The 21,364-nt window shown below is 44.2% G+C and overlaps 1 protein-coding gene across 1 annotated transcript in view; it reads right to left on the bottom strand.

The window, feature by feature from the left end:
• Positions 1 to 210: 210 nt before the first annotated feature.
• LOC125020352 (glutamate receptor ionotropic, kainate 5-like) overlaps positions 211 to 21,364 on the bottom strand; it is a 21,810-nt gene continuing 656 nt past the window's right edge. The window contains exons 2-18 of the mRNA XM_047605671.1: positions 21,033 to 21,130; positions 20,661 to 20,826; positions 18,572 to 18,750; positions 17,978 to 18,031; positions 14,425 to 14,586; positions 12,990 to 13,142; positions 12,255 to 12,359; positions 10,347 to 10,454; positions 10,056 to 10,259; positions 8,422 to 8,535; positions 7,478 to 7,587; positions 6,586 to 6,759; positions 4,540 to 4,705; positions 4,227 to 4,452; positions 3,927 to 4,055; positions 3,587 to 3,708; positions 211 to 2,400 (exon numbers count right to left, since the gene is read on the bottom strand). Coding sequence (XP_047461627.1) covers positions 1,630 to 2,400; positions 3,587 to 3,708; positions 3,927 to 4,055; positions 4,227 to 4,452; positions 4,540 to 4,705; positions 6,586 to 6,759; positions 7,478 to 7,587; positions 8,422 to 8,535; positions 10,056 to 10,259; positions 10,347 to 10,454; positions 12,255 to 12,359; positions 12,990 to 13,142; positions 14,425 to 14,586; positions 17,978 to 18,031; positions 18,572 to 18,750; positions 20,661 to 20,826; positions 21,033 to 21,130 — 3,041 coding nt within the window. The 3' untranslated portion in view covers positions 211 to 1,629. The remainder of the gene's footprint in view (positions 2,401 to 3,586; positions 3,709 to 3,926; positions 4,056 to 4,226; positions 4,453 to 4,539; positions 4,706 to 6,585; positions 6,760 to 7,477; positions 7,588 to 8,421; positions 8,536 to 10,055; positions 10,260 to 10,346; positions 10,455 to 12,254; positions 12,360 to 12,989; positions 13,143 to 14,424; positions 14,587 to 17,977; positions 18,032 to 18,571; positions 18,751 to 20,660; positions 20,827 to 21,032; positions 21,131 to 21,364) is intronic.

The raw sequence follows: 21,364 nt of genomic DNA, 5'->3' as shown, positions 1-21,364 counted from the left end.
AAAAAAAATGGAACTACATCGTGAAAACAAGTAAAGAATATTCAGCTGTCTTCATAAAATATTAATTATCTGGTACTTGCTTTAACCCCATCTCCATCCAGAACACCTAGACCCACCTGGACCCATGTGGACCCACCTGAACTCACCTGTGGAGCTTCTTTCCAGGACCTGAGACTGAAGAATAAACCAGAACCGGCTACAACCCCTGGGTTCACTGACTGTAGTTTTTAGTTTTTTATTTCAAACGTGTCGATATACTGAACATCAGAGGGCGACGCCCACCATCAATATCAAGAATAATAAGAATGATGAGAACAAGGACATCGTCTGTAGTCTCTACCAGGACCAGGACTGATGGGAGCAGGACTAACGTGGTCTCTGCTGGTAGAAATCCCAAAGAGGAGGAGGAGGAGGAAAATAAAGCCAGAACCAAACCTGGACCCTTTTCTCTGAAGAAGAATCGTCAGAGAACCTGAAAACCAAACGTTGGATGTGATTGGTCAGTGAGTGGACGGCCACAAATTAAGATTCTCAGCAAAAAGACACGAAAAAAGAAGAAGAAAGAACAGAAAAGAAAAACTGGACAGAAACTACAATCACAAATGATTTCTTTCACGTTTACAGGTGAAAGTCTTTCACCAAACTCAGCTACACAAACAGAACTGTACTGAGGTAGTTCTTGGCCTTATAGGAACTGCATGGAGATTATTTGATAGGACAGGAGACCAGGAACTTCAGGAACCAGTTCAAAGCTGAACTTCCTGAAGGTCTGAGTATTTTTAAAGCATTTTTAAACCAGAACCATTTATTATTATTTTTTTTAATAAAATCAGGATGAAGCCACAGAAACATTTAATTCAATCACTTTGGCCAAAGGTCTTCCTGTAGTTCCTGGAGCTGCTGGTGGAAAAGCGTCTCATATTTATCGTTTTAAATTTAAAAGTGGTCAGTTTTAGATTCTGTTCTGCTCCACTAGTCCAGACCCAGTCTGCTTCAAGGAACTGGATTTGAGCTTTGATTGACTGAGCTCATGGACTCTTCTATGACAGAGGAAAGTTGAGGTGAGTTGAGAGTCTTAGTTTCTGTTAGCATAGCTTAGCAGTTAGCCTGACTCTCTGTCTGTTGTCTTTGGGTTTTCTGAGAATGAATCTGCTCAACGATCACAGTCACTTTGGTAGCACGTTTCCAGATTCACTGATTTTAGGAACCACATAAAATCTGCTTATAAAAAAGAAAAAAGGTTTTAAAGTTTATTCACAGTGCGACGTGTTCCTTTAGTTCAGATCTCTGAGATCTCTACTCGTGCATTTTCCTTTTCTGGATGAACTACCCCAGCACAGCGTCAGATCTACGTCCTCCACCAATCACGGATCTGTAGCCACACCCCAAACAAGATGGCGTCTGCCCCCTTTGACCACCTCAGCAGCTGTCATCTGTCCTTCAGAGTGGTCTAATCTGTACCCCCCTGTGCAAAGGTTATTGGTATGATCCACGGAGGCAGAGTGGCATACATACTGTGTGAAAATGGTTTCTCCCATCCACCCCCAGTGACCAGTTTGGACCGGTCCTGGTAGCGGGGTTAGGGTTCCTTTGTGTCCATGACCTTTAACCCCTCTGACTTGCTTCTGCTCAGTTGTGCCCCCCGAGTAGGTCTGTGGGTGGGTGAGTGGGGGTCTTGGTGGGGGGCAGTGGCCTCGGCGGAGGTCCCTGTTTGTTAGTGGCCCTCCGGGGACTCGGGGCCCCCCCATCGCTGTCGGCTCTGTCTGTGGGGATTGGGGGAGGTGGGGGTGGGAGGCGGGGCAGTGACATGGAGCCATGGTGGTAGTGGAGGGGGGGATGGTGATGGTGGCGGTGGTGGGTGTGGTGGCCTGGTGCCACCCCTGAGGGTGGCACCCGGGAGCAGGGGGAGGCAGAGGAGGACGAGGAAGGGGGAGGCGGTGGGGGGGGCGTGAGCGTGGCCGGCCGAAGGCCCTGGATCCGCCGACACTCCTGGCAGATCCGAACGTGGCTGCAGCTCTGCAGGAAGCTGCGCGGCGGGGGGGGCGGGGCCACAAGGACCGGGGGGGGAGGAGGGCCGGTGGCGGCAGCGGCGGCTGCAGCGGCGGCTGCAGCGGCGGCGGCGCCTAGCTGGTCCTCCAGGAGTCTTTGTGGCCCTGGGCCCAGATCAGGGCCTCCTCCTAGCCCTGCCAGCCCCCCCACCATCGGCCCGAGTTTGCCGTTGCTGAGGCGCATCTCTCGGACCAGGCGTATTGGGCGGGGCCCGGCCAGCGCCAGGCGGGGCGGGTGACGCAGGACTCCTCCCCCAGCGCTGCTCAGGGGGCGACGGCGGCGAGAACGGGAACTCTTCTTACATGAGACGGCGTTCCTGAACTCAGTCAGCATCTCCTGACAAACGGACACCTGGGACGGACAAGAAGACGAGGAGAGACATTTCACCTCTCTGTGGTAAAATAAATGACACAGGATTAAAGTCAAACTGAACAAACACAGCGTGATATATAAATGTGGAATATTTCTACATAAATGTGGAATGTTTCTATATAAATGTGGAATACTTCTACATAAATGTGGAATACCTTTATATAAATGTGGAATACTTCTACATAAATGTGGAATATTTCTTTATAAATGTGGAATACTTCTACATAAATGTGGAATACCTACATAAATGTGGAATATTTCTATATAAATGTGGAATGTTTCTATATAAATGTGGAATATTTCTATATAAATGTGGAATGTTTCTATATAAATGTGGAATATTTCTACATAAATGTGGAATGTTTCTATATAAATGTGGAATATTTCTATATAAATGTGGAATGTTTCTATATAAATGTGGAATATTTCTACATAAATGTGGAATGTTTCTATATAAATGTGGAATATTTCTATATAAATGTGGAATAAGTCTACATAAATGTGGAATGTTTCTATATAAATGTGGAATACTTCTACATAAATGTGGAATGTTTCTATATAAATGTGGAATGTTTCTACATAAATGTGGAATATTTCTACATAAATGTGGAATGTTTCTATATAAATGTGGAATGTTTCTACATAAATGTGTAATGTTTCTATATAAATGTGGAATATTTCTATATAAATGTGGAATATCTCTACATAAATGTGGAATATTTCTACATAAATGTGTAATGTTTCTACATAAATGTGGAATGTTTCTATATAAATGTGGAATACTTCTGCACAGTTAACAGTTCAACATATTCGTTCTTTTAAAAGAACATCAGAGAAGAAGGATCCATTCAGTTTGTTTGTCTCCTACATCTGGAGGTATCTGAACAACTAAACCTGAAAAACCAATCACTATGAGATGCAGTTTTTTTTTTCTAATTAGACATTTCATTAGACATCCGACATTTAAGGGGTTAAAATCCTGAAAACTATTGACATTTTGGTAGTTTTGAACAATTCAGAAGATTATGAAAAAAGTGGAATGAGGATTTACTGCAGTGTCTTTTTGCGTACAGAGGGTAGTAAATTTTCAAATCCATCTCAAGGCTAACACAGAGAGACAGTGAACGCAGCGAGGAGGATGAGGATGAGGAGGATGAAGGTTCACCTCGTCCGTCTCTGCAGTGCGACGCGTCGACCAGACGAACTCCATGATGGCCACGAAGACGGCCATGATGAGGCCACAGATCAGCACCACGAAGATCCCACCGATGTTCTCCATGCCGAGGCCTGAAACACAAGGAGGAGGAACATCAGCGTCGCCTCCTCTCTCTTTTACCTCCTCAGAAGCCAGTGAGTGCATAAATCCACCAGGGGGCAGAGGCAGCTTGATCAGTTATCAGTTACTCTACAAATGCAGTTTTCAGTATTCTTTATTTATAAACGGTTAAACTAGAGATATGAGGAATTATACTACCGATAAATATAAATGTAAATCTATGACACACCTTTGGCTCGGTGGTCCTCCTCCTTGGGACACTGTCCCCCCTCCCACCAGCGTCTTTTCAGGATCTCAAGACGATTACTCTCCTGCATCTGTAAAATCCCCAGAGTGATTTCATCTCTGAAAGGAGAACCTGAGGAGGAGCAGGAGCAGGTGGGAAGCATGGGGAGGAGCAACAGGGGATGGGGGAGGGAGAGGAGAAGCATGGGGGGAGGGGGTATAGCTGAGTATCTGAGGATCAAACCTCCCATCCCCTTACTCAGAGGCATGCTGATGCCATAGCCCTTGGAGCCCCCCCCCTTACCCAGGGGCATGCCGATGCCGTAGCCCTTGGAGTCCAGCTGCCCCCCTATCTGTGTCAGGTTGCAGTTGAGGCTGCGGTAGTACTCGTTCATGGTGCTCTCCATCAGGAAGGCGTACTTGGAGTTGAGGACTCGTGCGATTCCTTCCTCCGTGCTCTTCACGAACACACTGGGCTGTTTGGAGTTCATGTAGTTCCACATCCGCTGGTACGTCTGGTACCTCGAGTTCTGACAACGATTTAAAGTCACGTTTATCATCTGCTTGTTAGAGAACAAGGGGGTCAGGGTCTAGGGCCGTGTCAAAGGAGACCTCACCATGAAGAAGGTCATGGTGGACCCCCCCTGGATGGTGCCGTACTGGATGTTGGTCTGGTCCGCCAGGTCGTCTGGAGACTCAATGGGCGCCTCCATCCTCTGGACGGTGAGGAACGCTGCAAGGTTGGCCGTGTAGGAGGAGATGATGATGAGGGTGAACGCCCACCTGGAGAGGAGGAGGAGGAGGGGGAGGAAGAAGATGATGAGGTAGAAGAGGAAGATGAAGATGGCTCTTCATTCTTTTAGGTTTTACAGTGGGGGAAATAAGTATTTGATCCCCTGCTGAATTTGTAAGTTTGCCCACTTCCATAGAAATGATCAGACTCTGGTTTTTATGGTTGTTTACTGGTTATGGGTATAGACAGAATATCAGTCGAAAATGCATAAAAAACACACAATCTAAAAGTTATAAATTGTTATGTATTTTATTAAGGGAAATAAGTATTTGATCCCCAACAATTCACTTAGAATTCAGGCTCCTACAGATTGGCTGGTGCGCATGTGGCACACAGCTGTGCTCAGTCAACTAATTACCAATACTCCTGATCTTAACTCGTCATGTATATAAAGCACACCTGCTCTAAGAATCAGTTTCTTACATTCCAACTTCTACAGCACCATGGGCAAGACCAAAGAGCTGTCAAAAGATGTCAGGGACAAGATTGTAGACCTGCACAAGGCTGGTATAGGTTACAAAACCATCAGCAAAAGGCTTGGTGAGAAGGTGACAACTATTGGTGCCATTATTCGCAAGTGGAAGACCCATAAAAGGACCATCAACTGTCCTCGGTCTGGAGCTCCCCGCAAAATCTCGCCTCATGGAGTGAGGATGATGATGAGAAAGGTGAGGGAGCAGCCTAAAACAACACGGCAGGAGCTTGTTAATGATCTGGAAGCAGTTGGGACCTCCGTCACCAAGAAAACAGTTGGCAACACACTGCGCCGTTATGGATTGAACTCTTGCAGTGCCCGCAAGGTCCCCTGCTCAAGAAGGCACATGTACAGGCCCGCCTTAAGTTTGCCAGTGAACATCTAAATGACTCAGAGAAGGCTTGGGAGAAAGTGCTGTGGTCTGACGAAACCAAAGTTGAGCTATTTGGCATTAACTCGACCCGCCGTGTTTGGAGGATGAAAAAACGTGAGTATGACCCAAAGAACACCATACCCACGGTTAAGCATGGAGGTGGAAACATCATGTTTTGGGGCTGTTTTTCAGCAAAGGGTACAGGGCAACTTCACCGCATTATGGGGCCAATGAATGCAGCCATGTACTGTAACATCTTGGACAAAAACCTTCTTTCCTCAGCAAGAACACTGAAGATGCCTCGTGGGTGGGTTTTCCAACATGACAATGACCCAAAACATACTGCCAGGACAACAAAGGAGTGGCTCAAGAAGAAGCGTATTAAGGTCATGGAGTGGCCTAGTCAGTCTCCAGACCTTAACCCGATCGAAAACCTGTGGAGGGAGCTGAAGCTCCGAGTTTCCAAGAGGCAGCCAAGAAACTTGAAGGATTTAGAGACTGTCTGTAAAGATGAATGGGCCAAAATCCCTCCTGCGCTGTGTGCAAACCTGGTGACCAACTACAAGAAACGTCTCATCGCTGTGCTTGCCAACAAAGGTTTCTCTACAAAGTACTGACTTGTGTTGTGCTTGGGGATCAAATACTTATTTCCCTTAATAAAATACATAACAATTTATAACTTTTAGATTGTGTGTTTTTTATGCATTTTCGACTGATATTCTGTCTATACCCATAACCAGTAAACAACCATAAAAACCAGAGTCTGATCATTTCTATGGAAGTGGGCAAACTTACAAATTCAGCAGGGGATCAAATACTTATTTCCCCCACTGTATATGAACCCAGCGTTAGTGCCCATGCAGTTCCCTTTCTCAGCTCATGGTGGCAGCATCTGCCGATGTCTGTCAGCACACGTAAAGATCAATCTAAGAAGAAGAAGACGCTGATGATGATGTGTGAGAAACCGGTTTTAAGGTGGACAGCAGGTTTTAAAGTGGCCAGCAGAAAGGAGACATACGAACCAGACTCCGCTGACACAGCGGGTGGACAGCGCCCGGGGCATGATCTCTGAGCCCTGCTGCATGAAGCCCCCCACCGGGAACCACAGGCTGTTCCCCAGCGTGTACTGGTTTTCCAGGACATCCCGGCGCTCCCTCAGGCAGGGGTGGGGGTTGTACCACTCATAGGGACTCAACCTGAACACACACATGGACATCTATTTCTACGAGGGATGGTAACCAAGTCATCCATCCATAATCCATCATCCATCCATTCAATCTCCATCCTGAGTCTCACAATGTCTCCTTGATGTGTCCCCATGAAGCTCTAATGATGATGATGATGATGATGATGGTGATGTTGATGGTGATGATGATGATGATGATGATGATGATGGTGATGATGATGATGGTGATGATGATGATGATGGTGGTGATGATGATGATGGTGGTGGTGATGATGATGATGATGGTAATGATGCTGATGATGGTGGTGGTGATGATGGTGATGATGATGATGGTGATGATGGTGATGATGGTGATGATGATGATGATGATGATGATGATGATGATGATGATGATGGTGATGATGATGGTGATGATGATGATGGTGATGATGGTGATGATGATGATGGTGATGATGATGATGATGATGATGATGGTGGTGATGATGATGATGATGATGGTGATGATGATGATGGTGGTGATGATGATGATGATGGTGGTGATGATGATGATGGTGATGATGATGGTGATGATGATGATGATGATGATGGTGATGGTGATGATGATGATGGTGATGGTGATGATGATGATGATGGTGATGATGATGATGATGGTGGTGTTGACGGTGATGATGGTGATGATGATGGTGATGATGATGATGATGATGATGGTAATGATGAAGGTGTGTTACCTGGCAGCGAGGAAGAGGATGCAGCTGACGGCCAGGTAGGCCAGGAGCATGAAGAGCCAGACGGCCGGAGAGAACGGATCCAGGAAGGAGAAATATCCTGGTTTACGTCCCTGAAAAACAGTCCCACAATCCAGCTCCATCAGAGTGAGACGAAAACCACGTCCTCATGTCCATGAGCTGTATCTCTGTTAAACTAGCCTCATGAGAGCGAAAAAATGTTTAAGCATTGAATTTTTTTAGAGGTTTTTAGAAATGTGGGCGTTTCCTTTGCCAGTTTTTATTGAGATATTTGGATTTTGTGCACATCAAGTGGGAATGGAAAAACAACATGTGACATCGGTGGTGAACAAATCTGTCTGGAAGTTCGTTGGTCTGGCAACATGCAGCACTGGTGAATATGGAGACACGAGGGAAGTAATCAGGAAATGAGACACAGGTGAAACTACAGGAGGAAGAAGACAACAAGACAAACTACAGCTTTTAAAACACAGGAAGTAAACCCTAACCCTAACACAACACAGAGGAAACTTTTAAAATGTATAAGACTCCCCGACATGACCCCTAAGTTCTCATTTGTGAGAGGTGCACCGAGGAATAGCTGTTGAATAGTAGAATAATTCTTCTCCTTTAAAAGGACGCACCACATACAGACTGAATGATGAACTGAGGAGGATGAAATGTGCATTCATTAGATCGTTCACCACAGACGTCATAGAAGTCAGGACAGAAAGAAATGTAAACTGGACCTGGATTTGTTGGAGGAGTTACTTTAACCAATTCAGATATTATTTAAATCCAGATGTTCTGATTCTGAGAAGAACTGAGTCTCACATGAAGTTCGAGAGTCCTGTCTTTAATAAAATTGGTTAAACATCGATCAGCTGCAGCTAAAGGCAAAAGGAAGGCAGAGAGAATAGAGAGAGAAAAAGTGAAGGAGGGTTTACCAGGTGAACCCGGTACAGGATGCTGATCCCCAGACTCATGAAGGGTTTGGAGAAATCAATCACCTTCTCCCTCTCTGAGGTGATGGTGAAGCTGGCCACCGCCAGGTCTGCTTTCTACAGAGACACAGAGGAGTTTAGTTGTCTGGTGCAGTGGAGGTTTTTGAACATTTCTGGACCTGGAAACCATCCACTGGACCACATACAGGAACCATGCAAGCACTGGAGCAAACGAATAAAAGTGACTTTATTAGACCGAGGACAGATAAATTCATGCAGCAAGAACTATAAAGTTTGTGAGCGGTGATTGGTGAATAAAAATTTGAGGCATGGGGTAGGGCCAGATAGTAGCCTGTACCTCTTTAATTCAACATGTAGTCTGGGTTCTTAGAATCCACTGGCATCTGGAGCATCTTCACAGTCAAACAGAATCACTGGACAAAGTTCAAGTTTGACGCAGGCAGAGTTTATTCTTAAAAAGATCTTCATCTAAGTCTAGTGTGAATAAATTGACTTCAGTATTATAAGCGTTATTATAAGTGTTAATTCAATCAAATCTTTCAAATCATGATGTTTTCAGTGTGGATTCAACCTCAGATAATATCATTACAGTTTATCTGGACCCCAGACTCCTCTCTGCTTCTTAATTAACACTTAATTGATTAAAGAGTGGACACAGTTCATCACACTCCGGCCTCATGGCAACTCCTGACGATTCATGTCTGAAACATCCAAGGAGAAGAAAAAGAAAGAGAAGAGTGGGTGTGTTCTGGCACAGCACAAGTCCTGTGACGTCATTTCCTCCAAGGCGACAGATGATAGGAGAGATGAAAAATAAATAAAATAATATAAATAAATGAATAAATCAAACAAATAAATGAGCAGAACAGGTGTGACAACACCTGCTGAGTGTGTGTGAACACCAAACACCAGTTTTATTTCTGTTATATTAATGGTTGTGGGACTGTTTTTATTAAAATTAAAGCCCCTAATATTTCACACACGTTATTATTACTATTATCTAATCTCATCTTCTACTACCTCTTATCCTCACTAGAGCCTATTCCTGGGTGAGAGGATTATTATTATTATCTATACCACAGTCATACCTTATTGAACAAATAAGGCCTTCGTTTTAATACATGTATTTTTTCATCATGTCTTTTAAATATTGCCCCTTTCCATCAACTGTTTACTAAAAAAGTTCCCGTCTTCCTCTAGTTTATGAATAATCTCCTCAGAGTCTTAAATCTCCTCATTTGTCAAATTCATTTTCCCAGCAAGATTTTCACTTTGCAGTCACGTCCTCATTTTGCATAATTGTCCCATAATTTCTCTAAATTGTTTCTGAAATTGGTGTTTGCCTCTGAAAGTGGCTTCATGTATGAACATGTAATGATTCATACATGACCAAGGTGACCAAGGTGTGACCAAGGTGTTGTGCAGCAGACAAAGCTCCCCACTCTCAAATGTACAGTTAAATGAAGATGGAGACTTTTTTTTGTCAGCCAGGTATTTCAGTAAAGACAGAAATGTATAGAGTCTTCCCAGCTAGATCAAAAGACTAAGTGTATTCTGTTCATTTTTGATTTTACACAGACCTCTGGGGATGTGGAATCAACACCATTCCCACTCACCCTGTTGATCAGCTCTCCCACCATCCCTGTCCAGCTGCCGTTGGGCTCTGGTGCTCCATACAGCCCGTCATCCACCAGCTTGATCTTAAAGGAGAACTTCAAGATGTCGGCCAACTCCCGCAGCATGTCCACACAGAAGCCCTCATACTGGTCGTTGCCCTGGAAGTCCTGGTAGTTGGACCTTCGCATCACATATGGGTTTTCCTGCCAGAAGGGAAGAGATGACACTTGTCAAGAAGGACCACCAGGGATAATTCATGCTACCTTAGCTCCACAGTTCACAGGTTTTACCAGTATTGTGGTGACAATTAGCGTCTTGTTAACCAGGGTCTCTGAAGCATCAAGGTCTAGGGAAGTGGAGTTCATGGCCAATGTGTTGTTAGAGTACCAAGTGCCAATCTGAGGAAGAGGAGGAGCATAAAGGAGAAGGTTAAGATGAAGGGATTAAAGGTTTACAGTTCATCAGCTAGCCCTGGCCAAGCCACTAGCATCACCTGTTGGCTAATAGCAGCTTCACTTGAGCCATGATGAAATACATCGGTTCACACATTCAACTTCATTTTTGCCTTTGACTCAGTCAGTCACTGTTATTGGTCGTTATCTCAGTCCTGTTGACTTTAGTTTTCCTACAACTCTGCAACTCACCCTGCGTCCTTGATCGTGAACGTCAGACACACAGTCAACCAAACTGATGATAGGATGTAGATGCTAAGTGATTCTCTTGTTCAGCAGAGACCAGTTTAGTTTCAGGAGCATAGTTCCTAAAGATAAATATCTTCAGAATACATCAGAGTAAGGATTAGTCCTGGGCTCTGCAAAGTTTCTGACTTTCCACCCCAACACGGACCTAGGGCCTTCAGGTTCTTCAGACACTCAAAGAGGCAGATCCTTCATTTGGTCAGAAGCATAAATGATTTTACCTTCCTCAATCCAAACTTGTCTCAGAAAAGCTGGAGGTAGATGATGAAGAAATAAAACACAGAAAGATCGGAGAATCAGAGAAAGTGGGAGAAGGCCAACTGACACATGAGAATCATTAAAGTATGTTAAGAAAAGAAGAGAAGCTGATTGATGTTTCCTGCAGAATCGATCCTGGGATCAATGAGGGAGGATCCGGCTCCTCCTGCCTTATTCATAGGGATAAATGAGGCCATAAATACAAACATTAAACATCAGCTGACCTTAAACCGACCTCATCACATCTCCTGATCTCCTGACCTGAGCTGACCTCTGTTGTTGGTGGATGCTGTAAGCTCCTCCTCTAAAATCCATCTTAGCATCTTTAGTTTTTCTTAGCTAAAAACACAGAGGACCATCTCTTTGTCTTCTTCTGTCTGAGTTGCTATCATTTAAATGGCTCCTCCTTCCTGTGTTCATCCGTTTGTGTGAATGTTGTAGCAGTGACATAAATGTCTGGTCAAGACTGCCAGTCCGTTCAAGTACAAGCTGCTGGTTAGCTTAGGCTAGCTCAGTGAAAGGATGGTAGAAACAGCTGACCTGGCATCATGCAGAGCAAACAACACTCTTTGTTTATGCTGTGGCTTTGTGGAGAATCCCCTCTCCAGGACATGACTGATGAAGGTCATGATGAAGGTGAAATACACCTTGCAGCCGTCAGATTCCATCAGTTCCCATTCCAGTTCCTACTCAGTGGTAATCAGGACAGCTCACCAATCAGCTGGGCAGTCTCTAAAACAGTAGGATTCCTTTTATTTCCATGTCATGAGAATCCATCCTGAGGATGAAGCCAGTAAAATCCTCCTGGCTGAGGGCTCGTCCTCTGGGGACCATTAACTCCACAGTTATATGTCATTATAGCTGTGGAACGTCAACAACTGATAAACGTCCGTTGTTTCAGGGGGTTATTTGTTTCCCTTGTCTCTGTGAGTCTTGTGGGAATTACTGCCACCACATTACTTTTTTTACAGGACACTTAACCTCCAGCCAATGAGCCCATTTGACCCGGAGGTTACCTCTATTGATAAGGGACCATTTAACGTTAGTCTGAGGCCATAAACCAACACTCAGGCCACATGGACAGAGTCTGTTTGCAGGGATTATCTTGACGGACCAATGAAAGACTGATGACTGAGACTCTGAGCTTCCTGACTCCTCTTCTGATCGAGAAATAAAAGCTTGAATTTCTCTTCAAACAAATACCAACATTATCCATAGCCCTCTGACTGTTTGACCTCTGACCTCTTTATGGCCTGCAGGGTGTTTCTCCAGGATCTTCAGGGTGTAATTGGTCCTCTGTCCTTTGCTGTTGAACTCGATGTGACCTGTCAGACCATCGTACTCCACCTGATAAGAGAAACACCAGTAAGGAAGTGGAGGTAGTTTCAGGTTCTTCTCAGTTATAACATCTCTTCTGCTAGTCTTCTTCTTCTTCTGAGTTCTGAACTATGGAAAAGGTCCCTAGATATAAAATGCATTATCATTATAATTATTATTATTGGTAAACATTTATAAGTGTTTTGGTGAACTGATATCTGCTCCTTTCATTTAAAGTTTAACTATTAATGATGATGTTGTAAATATCCTTCTTCCCTTGAGGCTGACAGGAGCGGAAAGGACCAATCAGATCACTTAACCTAGGTCAGGTTTTAAAGCTTTTAATCTAAACTGGTTTTTACTGAGCACATGACAGGAAACACTTTCCCTTTTAATCAAATCTTTTATCTTATTTTTTCAGTGTCTTGTACTTGTAGTTTTTTAATGCCTTTGGTGTCTGGTATACGTTTTAAACCCTGTCTTAACCCTGTGTTGAAAGGCGCCTATAAATAAAATGTATTATCATTATTATTATTATTGTTGTTATTACTCTGCTGCTGGGTTCAGATTGTTCTGTGGCTGTGCATCAAATGCTTAGAGAGGGAGAGTAACAGGATGTCTGTGTCTAATGGACTAATGTCCAGTATTACTTGTCTTTACCATGCGTAGATAGTTCATGAGGCTCGTCCCGTGCTGCCAGATCAGCGGCGAGCTGCAACTTAGCGGCTTCACTCCAATCTCCTGACTCCGGTTCAGCTCCCGTACGGCGCTCACCACCACATGAACAGCGTCAAACATCAGGGCTGAGGACAGCTGGGACACATGAAGACACGTCAAACATCAGGGCTGAGGACAGCTGGGACACATGAAGACACGTCAAACATCAGGGCTGAAGACAGCTGGGACACATGAAGATGTCAAACAAATGGGACACATGAAGACACGTGGGGACATGATCCAGATTTTGGAACGAGTTGGAAAGTCAGATGTTTGGATTGTGTTCTCATGTCAGTTGTAAAAGATAATAACTCCAGAGGAGAAATAGTTACCATTAAATTAAATATTTTTCAAGAATTCACATCATTCATGGCTCTGATTGGACTATCCATGCATACGGAAATAATTTATTCTCAGTATCTACTGAAACACACCCTGTAATGAGACCCAGACGCCGGCTCGGTTTGATATGATGAGAACTGTGATAGTGTCATGGATATTAAAGCAAACAAACCAATTCCTGCTGTAACTACACTAATAATAAAAATAATCTGTGGTGATGGTAGTTCTAACGTTGTGTAAGTACATCTAATGACCACTAGGTCGTTCTTGGTCAAGAAAAGAGACCTACCTACCTACCTACATACCTACCCACCCATGGGACGTCCTGCACTCATAAGATAAGATAAGATATTATACGCCTTTATCTACTTTAGATAGATGCTTTATTAATCCCAAACTGGGGAATTTCACGATTTATTTATAAAATAAAATATAACAAAATATATATTACAAACAAACAGTGCTCAAGTAAGAAAAACTGGAAAATGAGTATGCTTATATACAGTATATAAATATATGTATATATTCACATATCTACTGTTAACCAGGGTGCAGACAGGCAAAACAGCAGCTAGAACAACTATATGTATATGTACATGTAGTTAGGAGGAATATTGCACATATGTTGTTGTGGGTATACTGACATGGCTGTAGAGTCTGACAACAGAGGGTGATGATGCTGTTTTAACCACCAGTAGAGTGTTTCTACTATCGTTTCGTCTTGTTATTATCTTTATTGCTGTGAATGAAGGAACAGATTCAGTTCATTGTGGAGGAAAAACAGAGAGAGATAAGCTCAACTCACTGATCCTATGATAAACGCCTTTAATTAAAAACACCTGATCTCCTCACCAATACATTTTAAGGGTGGCCTGGTCTTTACTGCTGCTCAGTTATCATATTAATGAGCTCATAGTGGACGTTTTATTATCATGACAGAAGTGTGAAGTGAATAAGTGAGATGCTGCATTGTGAGGTGTTCTGGAGCCAGTTTGACCTTCCTCCCCTCAGATTGGTCTTTGTCTCAGTGTCTCACCGCGGGTCCTGGGTAGGGGCTGATGCTGCAGCCTTCCCTCCACGATAGGTTGAGGCTCCTGATGAACTCCAGGTAGAAGGAGTGGCTGCGGTTCAGCATGGAGAAGCCCACGATGTTGGACTGATCGTGCACCACATTGTCCAGGCGGAGAAGAGGGAAATCCTGAAGACAGAGACACAGACAGAGACAGACCGAAGACACATTCAGCTTGTTCTCTGTAATCACTCAGAATCAGAATCACTACTATTCCACTGTTGACGAGACCTAGACCAGTGGTCACTATGGAGACTACTTCCTGGACCAGAGAGACCTTGAGCAGTGGTCACCATGGAGACTACTTCCTGGACCAGAGAGACCTGGAGCAGTGGTCACCATGGAGACTACTTCCTGGACCAGAGAGACCTGGACCAGTGGTCACCATGGAGACTACTTCCTGGACCAGAGAGACCTGGACCAGTGGTCACCATGGAGACTACTTCCTGGACCAGAGAGACCTGGACCAGTGGTCGCCATGGAGACTACTTCCTGGACCAGAGAGACCTGGACCAATGGTCACCATGGAGGAGACTACTTCCTGGACCAGAGAGACCTGGACCAGTGGTCACCATGGAGGAGACTACTTCCTGGACCAGAGAGACCTGGACCAGTGGTCACCATGGAGACTACTTCCTGGACCAGAGAGACCTGGACAAGTGGTCACCATGGAGACTACTTCCTGGACCAGAGAGACCTGGACCAGTGGTCACCATGGAGACTACTTCCTGGACCAGAGAGACCTTGAGCAGTGGTCACCATGGAGGAGACTACTTCCTGGACCAGAGAGACCTGGACCAATGGTCACCATGGAGACTACTTCCTGGACCAGAGAGACCTGGACAAGTGGTCACCATGGAGACTACTTCCTGGATCAGAGAGACCTGGACCAGTGGTCACCATGGAGACTACTTCCTGGACCAGAGAGACCTGGACCAGTGGTCACCATGGAGGAGACTACTTCCTGGACCAGAGAGACCTGGACCAGTGGTCACCATGGAGACTACTTCCTGGACCAGAGAGGCGTGTTGTTCTGATAGTGTGCAGCTCTTTTAAAGGAGGCTTTTATTCCACCTGATCGGTTTCATTTTCGATCCCTGCAGGTCACAGGAGGTCAGAGTATGTGGAGGAATCATTTTCCTCTCAGTCTGGTTTGGAAGAGAGCGATGGATTGGTCCTTGGTTTTTAACAGCTCTGTTAAAAACTGTCTTTTAAAGTTGAGGAGGTTGAGACGGGTTATTATCCAGGAAAGACTATTCCTACAAGGACATGACAATCAACAGTGAAATTATAATGATGACAAACGGTGGCAGGTACCAGCATGAATCTCTGATGAGATAGTGTAGTCGAAGAGGAGAGTATGGGTAAAGAGGAGATGAAGGCAGAGGGTGAGGAGAGGGACCTGGAAAGTTCGGGGCATTTGGAAAAAGAAAAAAACAAAAAAAAAACAGAAGAAACACAAGAAGATGAGAAGAGGTTCTTTGGAATTAAACAGGAACCAAAAGAAACAAAGAATTAAAGAGAATGGTAAGGAGGTAAGACATAGGAGAGAATTGATTTAGAGAAAGAAAGGACTGAAATTAAGGGAATAAAACGATAAAATGTAGTTTGAAAAGAGAAGGAAAATGTGATGCTAGCAAATCAAACAAACAAACAAACAAACAAACGTAAAGTGGGGTCAACATGAGGGAAGAGAAGGGTTAGAGGAATGATCATCTAAAAATGTAAAATAAGGTCAGTGTAAAAGTTTAATTTTTAGTTTAGTTTTTAGTTTAGTTTTTCTAATAATGTACTGTATAGAGTATGTTCAGCGAATCACAGTGGGTCCAGTGCTGATTCCTGGGGAACCCCTTCAACAATGATCAACAAAAGGATGGAAAGAAAAGAGAAAAGAAGGATAAAATGTTAAGAAAGCAAAGGAAGAAACTGAAAGGAACAACATAAAGGGAAAGGAAAGGAAAGGATCTTCTCTTTGTAGAATTGTTAAATTGTGCCCTCAGTTATTATTTATTTGTATTTATTTATATTTATATATATTATCACGGTAAAGGAAAGACACACATCGCAAGCCTCTATGTATAACTGACTTCACTTCAAAAGTCAGACAGTGAAATTGTAACTGAGTACGTTATCCAGGCAGAGACTGCTATCATGGCATTGAGAAAAGCTGGTGAGACATTAAGTGATGGACTACGGGTTGCTGTGGTTCTGAAAGGTCTGTCTGAGCCCTTCAAACCATTTGTGATCGGTGTCACACAATGAGATGACATGGATCCTTTGGATCATATCTTTTGCCAAGCTTAAAGTAAAGCTACGGAGTTACGAGGACATGGAGAAGATGCGCACCGCAGCCACAGATGATAATGTAATGAAGTTGCGCACAAGGTAACAGAGAGCTGCCAGTACAGACAACCGGGCGCTGAGAGGACTGCAGCTGTGTGGCCTGAAGGGACAAGTGGTCAGAGCCTGCCAGCGCAGACTTTGGTGCAGTCACTGTAAGAGCATCACACACTGGGACGTGATCTGCAGAAACCAAGACGACACACTAAAAGTCTAGGGGAGACAGATGACCACGACAAGGAATATGTCTTCCAGGTGAGGGAGGTTGCAGCAGGAGTCAACGAGAGGGGCTTGAGGGCAGACTGCAGGGCAACCTCGCATATCATCACAGAAATAAAAAAGTTTAAGAGGTTTGATGAAAAGTTCCAGGCTGACACCACTCCCTTGAACTGGCTGATGGCACAAGGTGTAAGGGTTTGGCAGAGAAGTCTGTTTGATTGACAGCAGAGGGAAACGCCTAAAGACAACTCTGAGGCAGGCGTTGTATATCCTATCCACAAGACATTTTTCTATGGAAGCAGCTACTACCAATAGAGTGACTGCGGTTCTGATCCACAAAGAGGGTACAAAATTCAACATTCACGTACATAACAGACTATATTATTTGCACACAATAAATGATGATGATGATGAATGTGAGGGTCAGTGTAAGGTGAGTCATGATATACGCACATAGCATGAGATACTGGGACACTGTAACTACGATGACATTCAGAGGTTACAAGACATTGTTGATGGTATGAAAATTAAGGGTTCAACAAGCAAACCTCCACATTTTGAAGTGCGCACTCAGGGGAAGTTTTTGCAAACCAGAAAGAGAGAACCTGATGTGGGAGATAAAATCCCCTAGAGCTAGTTCACACAGATTTGGTAAGACCAATCCACCCAGAGTCCAGAGATGGGTACAAATATGCACTTTCATTCACTGATGAGTTTTCCAGTGCAGTGTTTGTGTATTTCTTAAAGAACAAAAGTGACACAGTACTAGCTACAGAAAAGTTTCTGGCTGATACCGCCCCATATGACAAGGATCTGATAATGATACTAAAGTTTACCAAAACAACTGTGGACTTAAGCAGTTCAGACTGATGGTGTGGTGAGTCTGGTGTGAGTTGTGTTGTGATAATGAATAGAAAAATAAGAAGTGGAGGTCAGGGGTTTTAGAGGCAGAAGTTCTTACCATAGTGGTGAGGATATACTTGTAGAAGGCCGACGTCATCCCCAGCTCATTAGCCTGCAGATGACCACAAAAGAAGAAGAAGAAGAAGAAGAAGAAGAAGAGCACAATGAAACAGGAAGTACATGAGTCCCAGATAATTCTGAAAAGGACGTTGCATCATGGACATCATACAACAACAATCCATTAGACATGGAAAAGTTTAAGGTGGGAATAATAGAAAAGAATGTTTCCAGGTCTAATCCAAACCTGACTAAAAGTGAATCTACTGAACCAGTCTAAATGGTGTTAAGATAAAGTTACATTAACTTGTTAGTGTCATGCTTCAATTAAATTTGAATTGAGATTTAACTGTTTGTCAGTGTTTCCTTGTTTTTCTTTATTGTTTTTATCAACTTTGTTTTATGTTTTTAAAACTGCAGATTCTTAATGTTTTTGTGAAGAACTTTGTAATGTTTATTTGAAAAGTGTTACACAAATAAGGATTATTTTTATTGTTATTATTGACATGTAATATCCTGTCGTTTCTCTGTTGAGAACTGATTGTGTTTTTATGCTGGCGGCGCGCAGACAACGACTGTTGAGAGAAGGTCTGACCTTCCTGAGGATGTGGTAGGAGATGGAGGCGTTGGCGTCGATGATGATGGTGGCCACTTTATCGTCTCTGATCTCCTTCAGTAAGGGGGTGGGGTCCAGGGTGTCGTCCAGCATTCTCACAGACAGTGTCTCCCTGGAGATGACGAAGCGGCGCACCAGCTCCTCCAGTCTCAACAGACCTAAACGGTGAGAAAGAAAAGTTTGGAACAATGCCACCACGTCTGGTGAAAGTTTTTAGTTCAGTTTCAGGGAGTTGTTCATCTAAAAAGTTCAAGTTTCAGGTCATTTGAGATCCTGCTGGTCTCTGAGTTGAGCTGGTTTACTTGTAAAAATGATTGCTCTGACTCCTCAGAGTCATTAGAAAGACAAAGTGTCTGCGAAGGTTCTCAGTCATCCAGGTCATGGTAATCCAAAAAAGCGTTGAATAAGGTCAGCTAAACTCGAGAGGAATGAAAGACAAAGTGAAAACATTTCTTCAAATGAACTTTAAATGAATAAAAAAGAGAAGTGACATTTGAAACAGTGTAACTAGTTTATCAGAACTGAAGAAGCTACTCGGATGAGTGGCGAAACGTCTTCAAGAAATTCTACAAGTCCAGCTGACCTTATTCAATGCTTTTTTGGATTAGAAAGACAAAGAGCTTCCAGGTCTGAAAGGAGGCTGTAAACAAACGGGGATGAAGGTGATGTTGCTGGACGTCCACCAGTCCATACAGGTAAGAATGGATTTACTTCTAGTGGTCATCCATCCATCCATCCATCCATCCATCCATCCATCCATCCATCCATCCATCCATCCATCCATCTTTCTTTCTTACTTCTTCCAATCATATGTTCCATGTAATGTTTGGATAAGAGGTTTAACAATCCCACTACATGAAGGTCCACATTCATGGAGACGAGCTAAAGGCAGAATTTAAAGAACCAGATGTGAACAGCTCTCATCACTAAAATACTTCTTGCTCTCAGCTTTAACATTCACAGCCGCTCGCCCTCCGTCTCTCTTCCCTCCGTCGATCACAGTCACCTCCACCACCGTTAACGGGTCGAGGCCACAGCTAAAGACGAAGCGATGCTTTAAACGCAGAGCCAGACGGGTGGAGATTGAGAGGAAGGAATGGAAGGAAGGATGCTACATTCAGAACGGACTGGAAGAGAAGCAAGAGGAGTTTTCTCTGGTGACATTCAGGTCCAGGTTTTACATTCATTAGATTAAAACATTTAATCTGCATTAAAAGACACAAATGAGTCACACTGTTTCAAATGTCACTTCTCTTTTTTATTCATTTAAAGTTCATTTGAAGAAATGTTTTCACTTTGTCTTTCTTTCCTCTCGAGTTTTTTTTCAGACTAACAGCAACTAAGCAACAGGCTCAGTTTAATGGTTAGGGTTACAAACTGACAAAACCTGACCCTGTGATCCCTGACCCCTGACCCACTGACCACTGATCCACTGATCCCTGACCCCTGACCCACTGACCCCTGACCCACTAACCCCTGATCCCTGATCCACTGACCCCTGATCCCTTGACCCGGTGACCCCTGATCCACTGACCCCTGACCCACTGACCCACTGACCCACTAACCCCTGATCCACTGACCCCTGACCCACTGACCCCTGACCCCGTGTCCCTTGACCCCGTGACCCCTGACCCACTGAACCCTGAAACACTGGAAGACTGACCCCTGTCCTTGTCACTGATTCCTGACCCTTGTCTCGGAGGCATGAGGAGTCTGTTGGGGCAGGTAGGGGGTCTCCTACTATCATTGCTGTTGTTTAAAGGTTGTCAGTCCTACAGACCCCTACCGGCCCCGGGAGGTTTTCAACAACCTTCCCTAAAGAATAAAGAAAGGCTGCAAAGACCTTCTTCAGTTCTACATACGATAAGAGAACAACTCCCCTCCTACACCAGATAGTCACAGAAAGAGTTTCCACACATTTCAATAATAATCCATGGAGAGGGTGGGTGTCAGGCCCAGCCTGTTGACCCTCAGAGGACTGATGGAATTCATCACGTTAAGTCCTCTATTTAAGTGGAGGGCCAACACTGAACCAGACCCCTACCCTGACCCTAACCCTCAGACTCACATTCTGCTTTGGCACATATGAGGCTGGCTGTGGGGAAACCAAAGGAGCGCAGGATGGATCCGATGGCCAGACTCAGGTCCTCGTTGCTTGGATAGAGCGTGACCGAGGCGAAGCGGAGGTACGGCAGCTTGGGGGTTTCCTCCGGACCGATCTTCACGTGAGGGATCTGAGGGAGGAGGGAGGATTAGAGCCGAGGAAATGATGGCAGCACTGAGAGAAGCAACAAACATTCATCCATCCATCACCTCTATTTCTTTGCTGTAAAACACTTCCTGGTTTAATTCACAGTTACCATGCCTGTCTCTTCATTAAATATACTACTACTACTACTACTACTACTAATAACTTGGCTCGGATCCAAGTGGGACTCACCTCCTTTTCTCCACAGATGTGACTGATGGTGGACCCCGAGGCGGGGCTAGAGGCAGGGCCAATCACAGAGACCACGCCCTTTGGCAGGATCTGGCACACTGACATGAAACAGGAACATTATGGTGAGTGAAGTGTTGGGTTCTGATCCACAGATCCAATTTTAATCAAATCAAACTTTATTTATATGCTACTTTTCATACATTTCATTCTACAGAAAATAGGTTTTGGTTAATATCAATTTCACATCCTTTTCTACACAGATGTGTCTGGTTCTGGTCTGTATGTGGCTCTGGTCTGTAGGTCTGTGTGGTTCTGGTCTGTATGTGGTTCTG

Source organism: Mugil cephalus, chromosome 14, assembly GCF_022458985.1.
Source record: "Mugil cephalus isolate CIBA_MC_2020 chromosome 14, CIBA_Mcephalus_1.1, whole genome shotgun sequence".
Classification (NCBI taxonomy): Eukaryota; Metazoa; Chordata; class Actinopteri; order Mugiliformes; family Mugilidae; genus Mugil; species Mugil cephalus.
The sequence above is the reverse complement of the archived record's forward strand: the minus strand, read 5'-3'. Positions and strand labels throughout refer to the sequence as shown.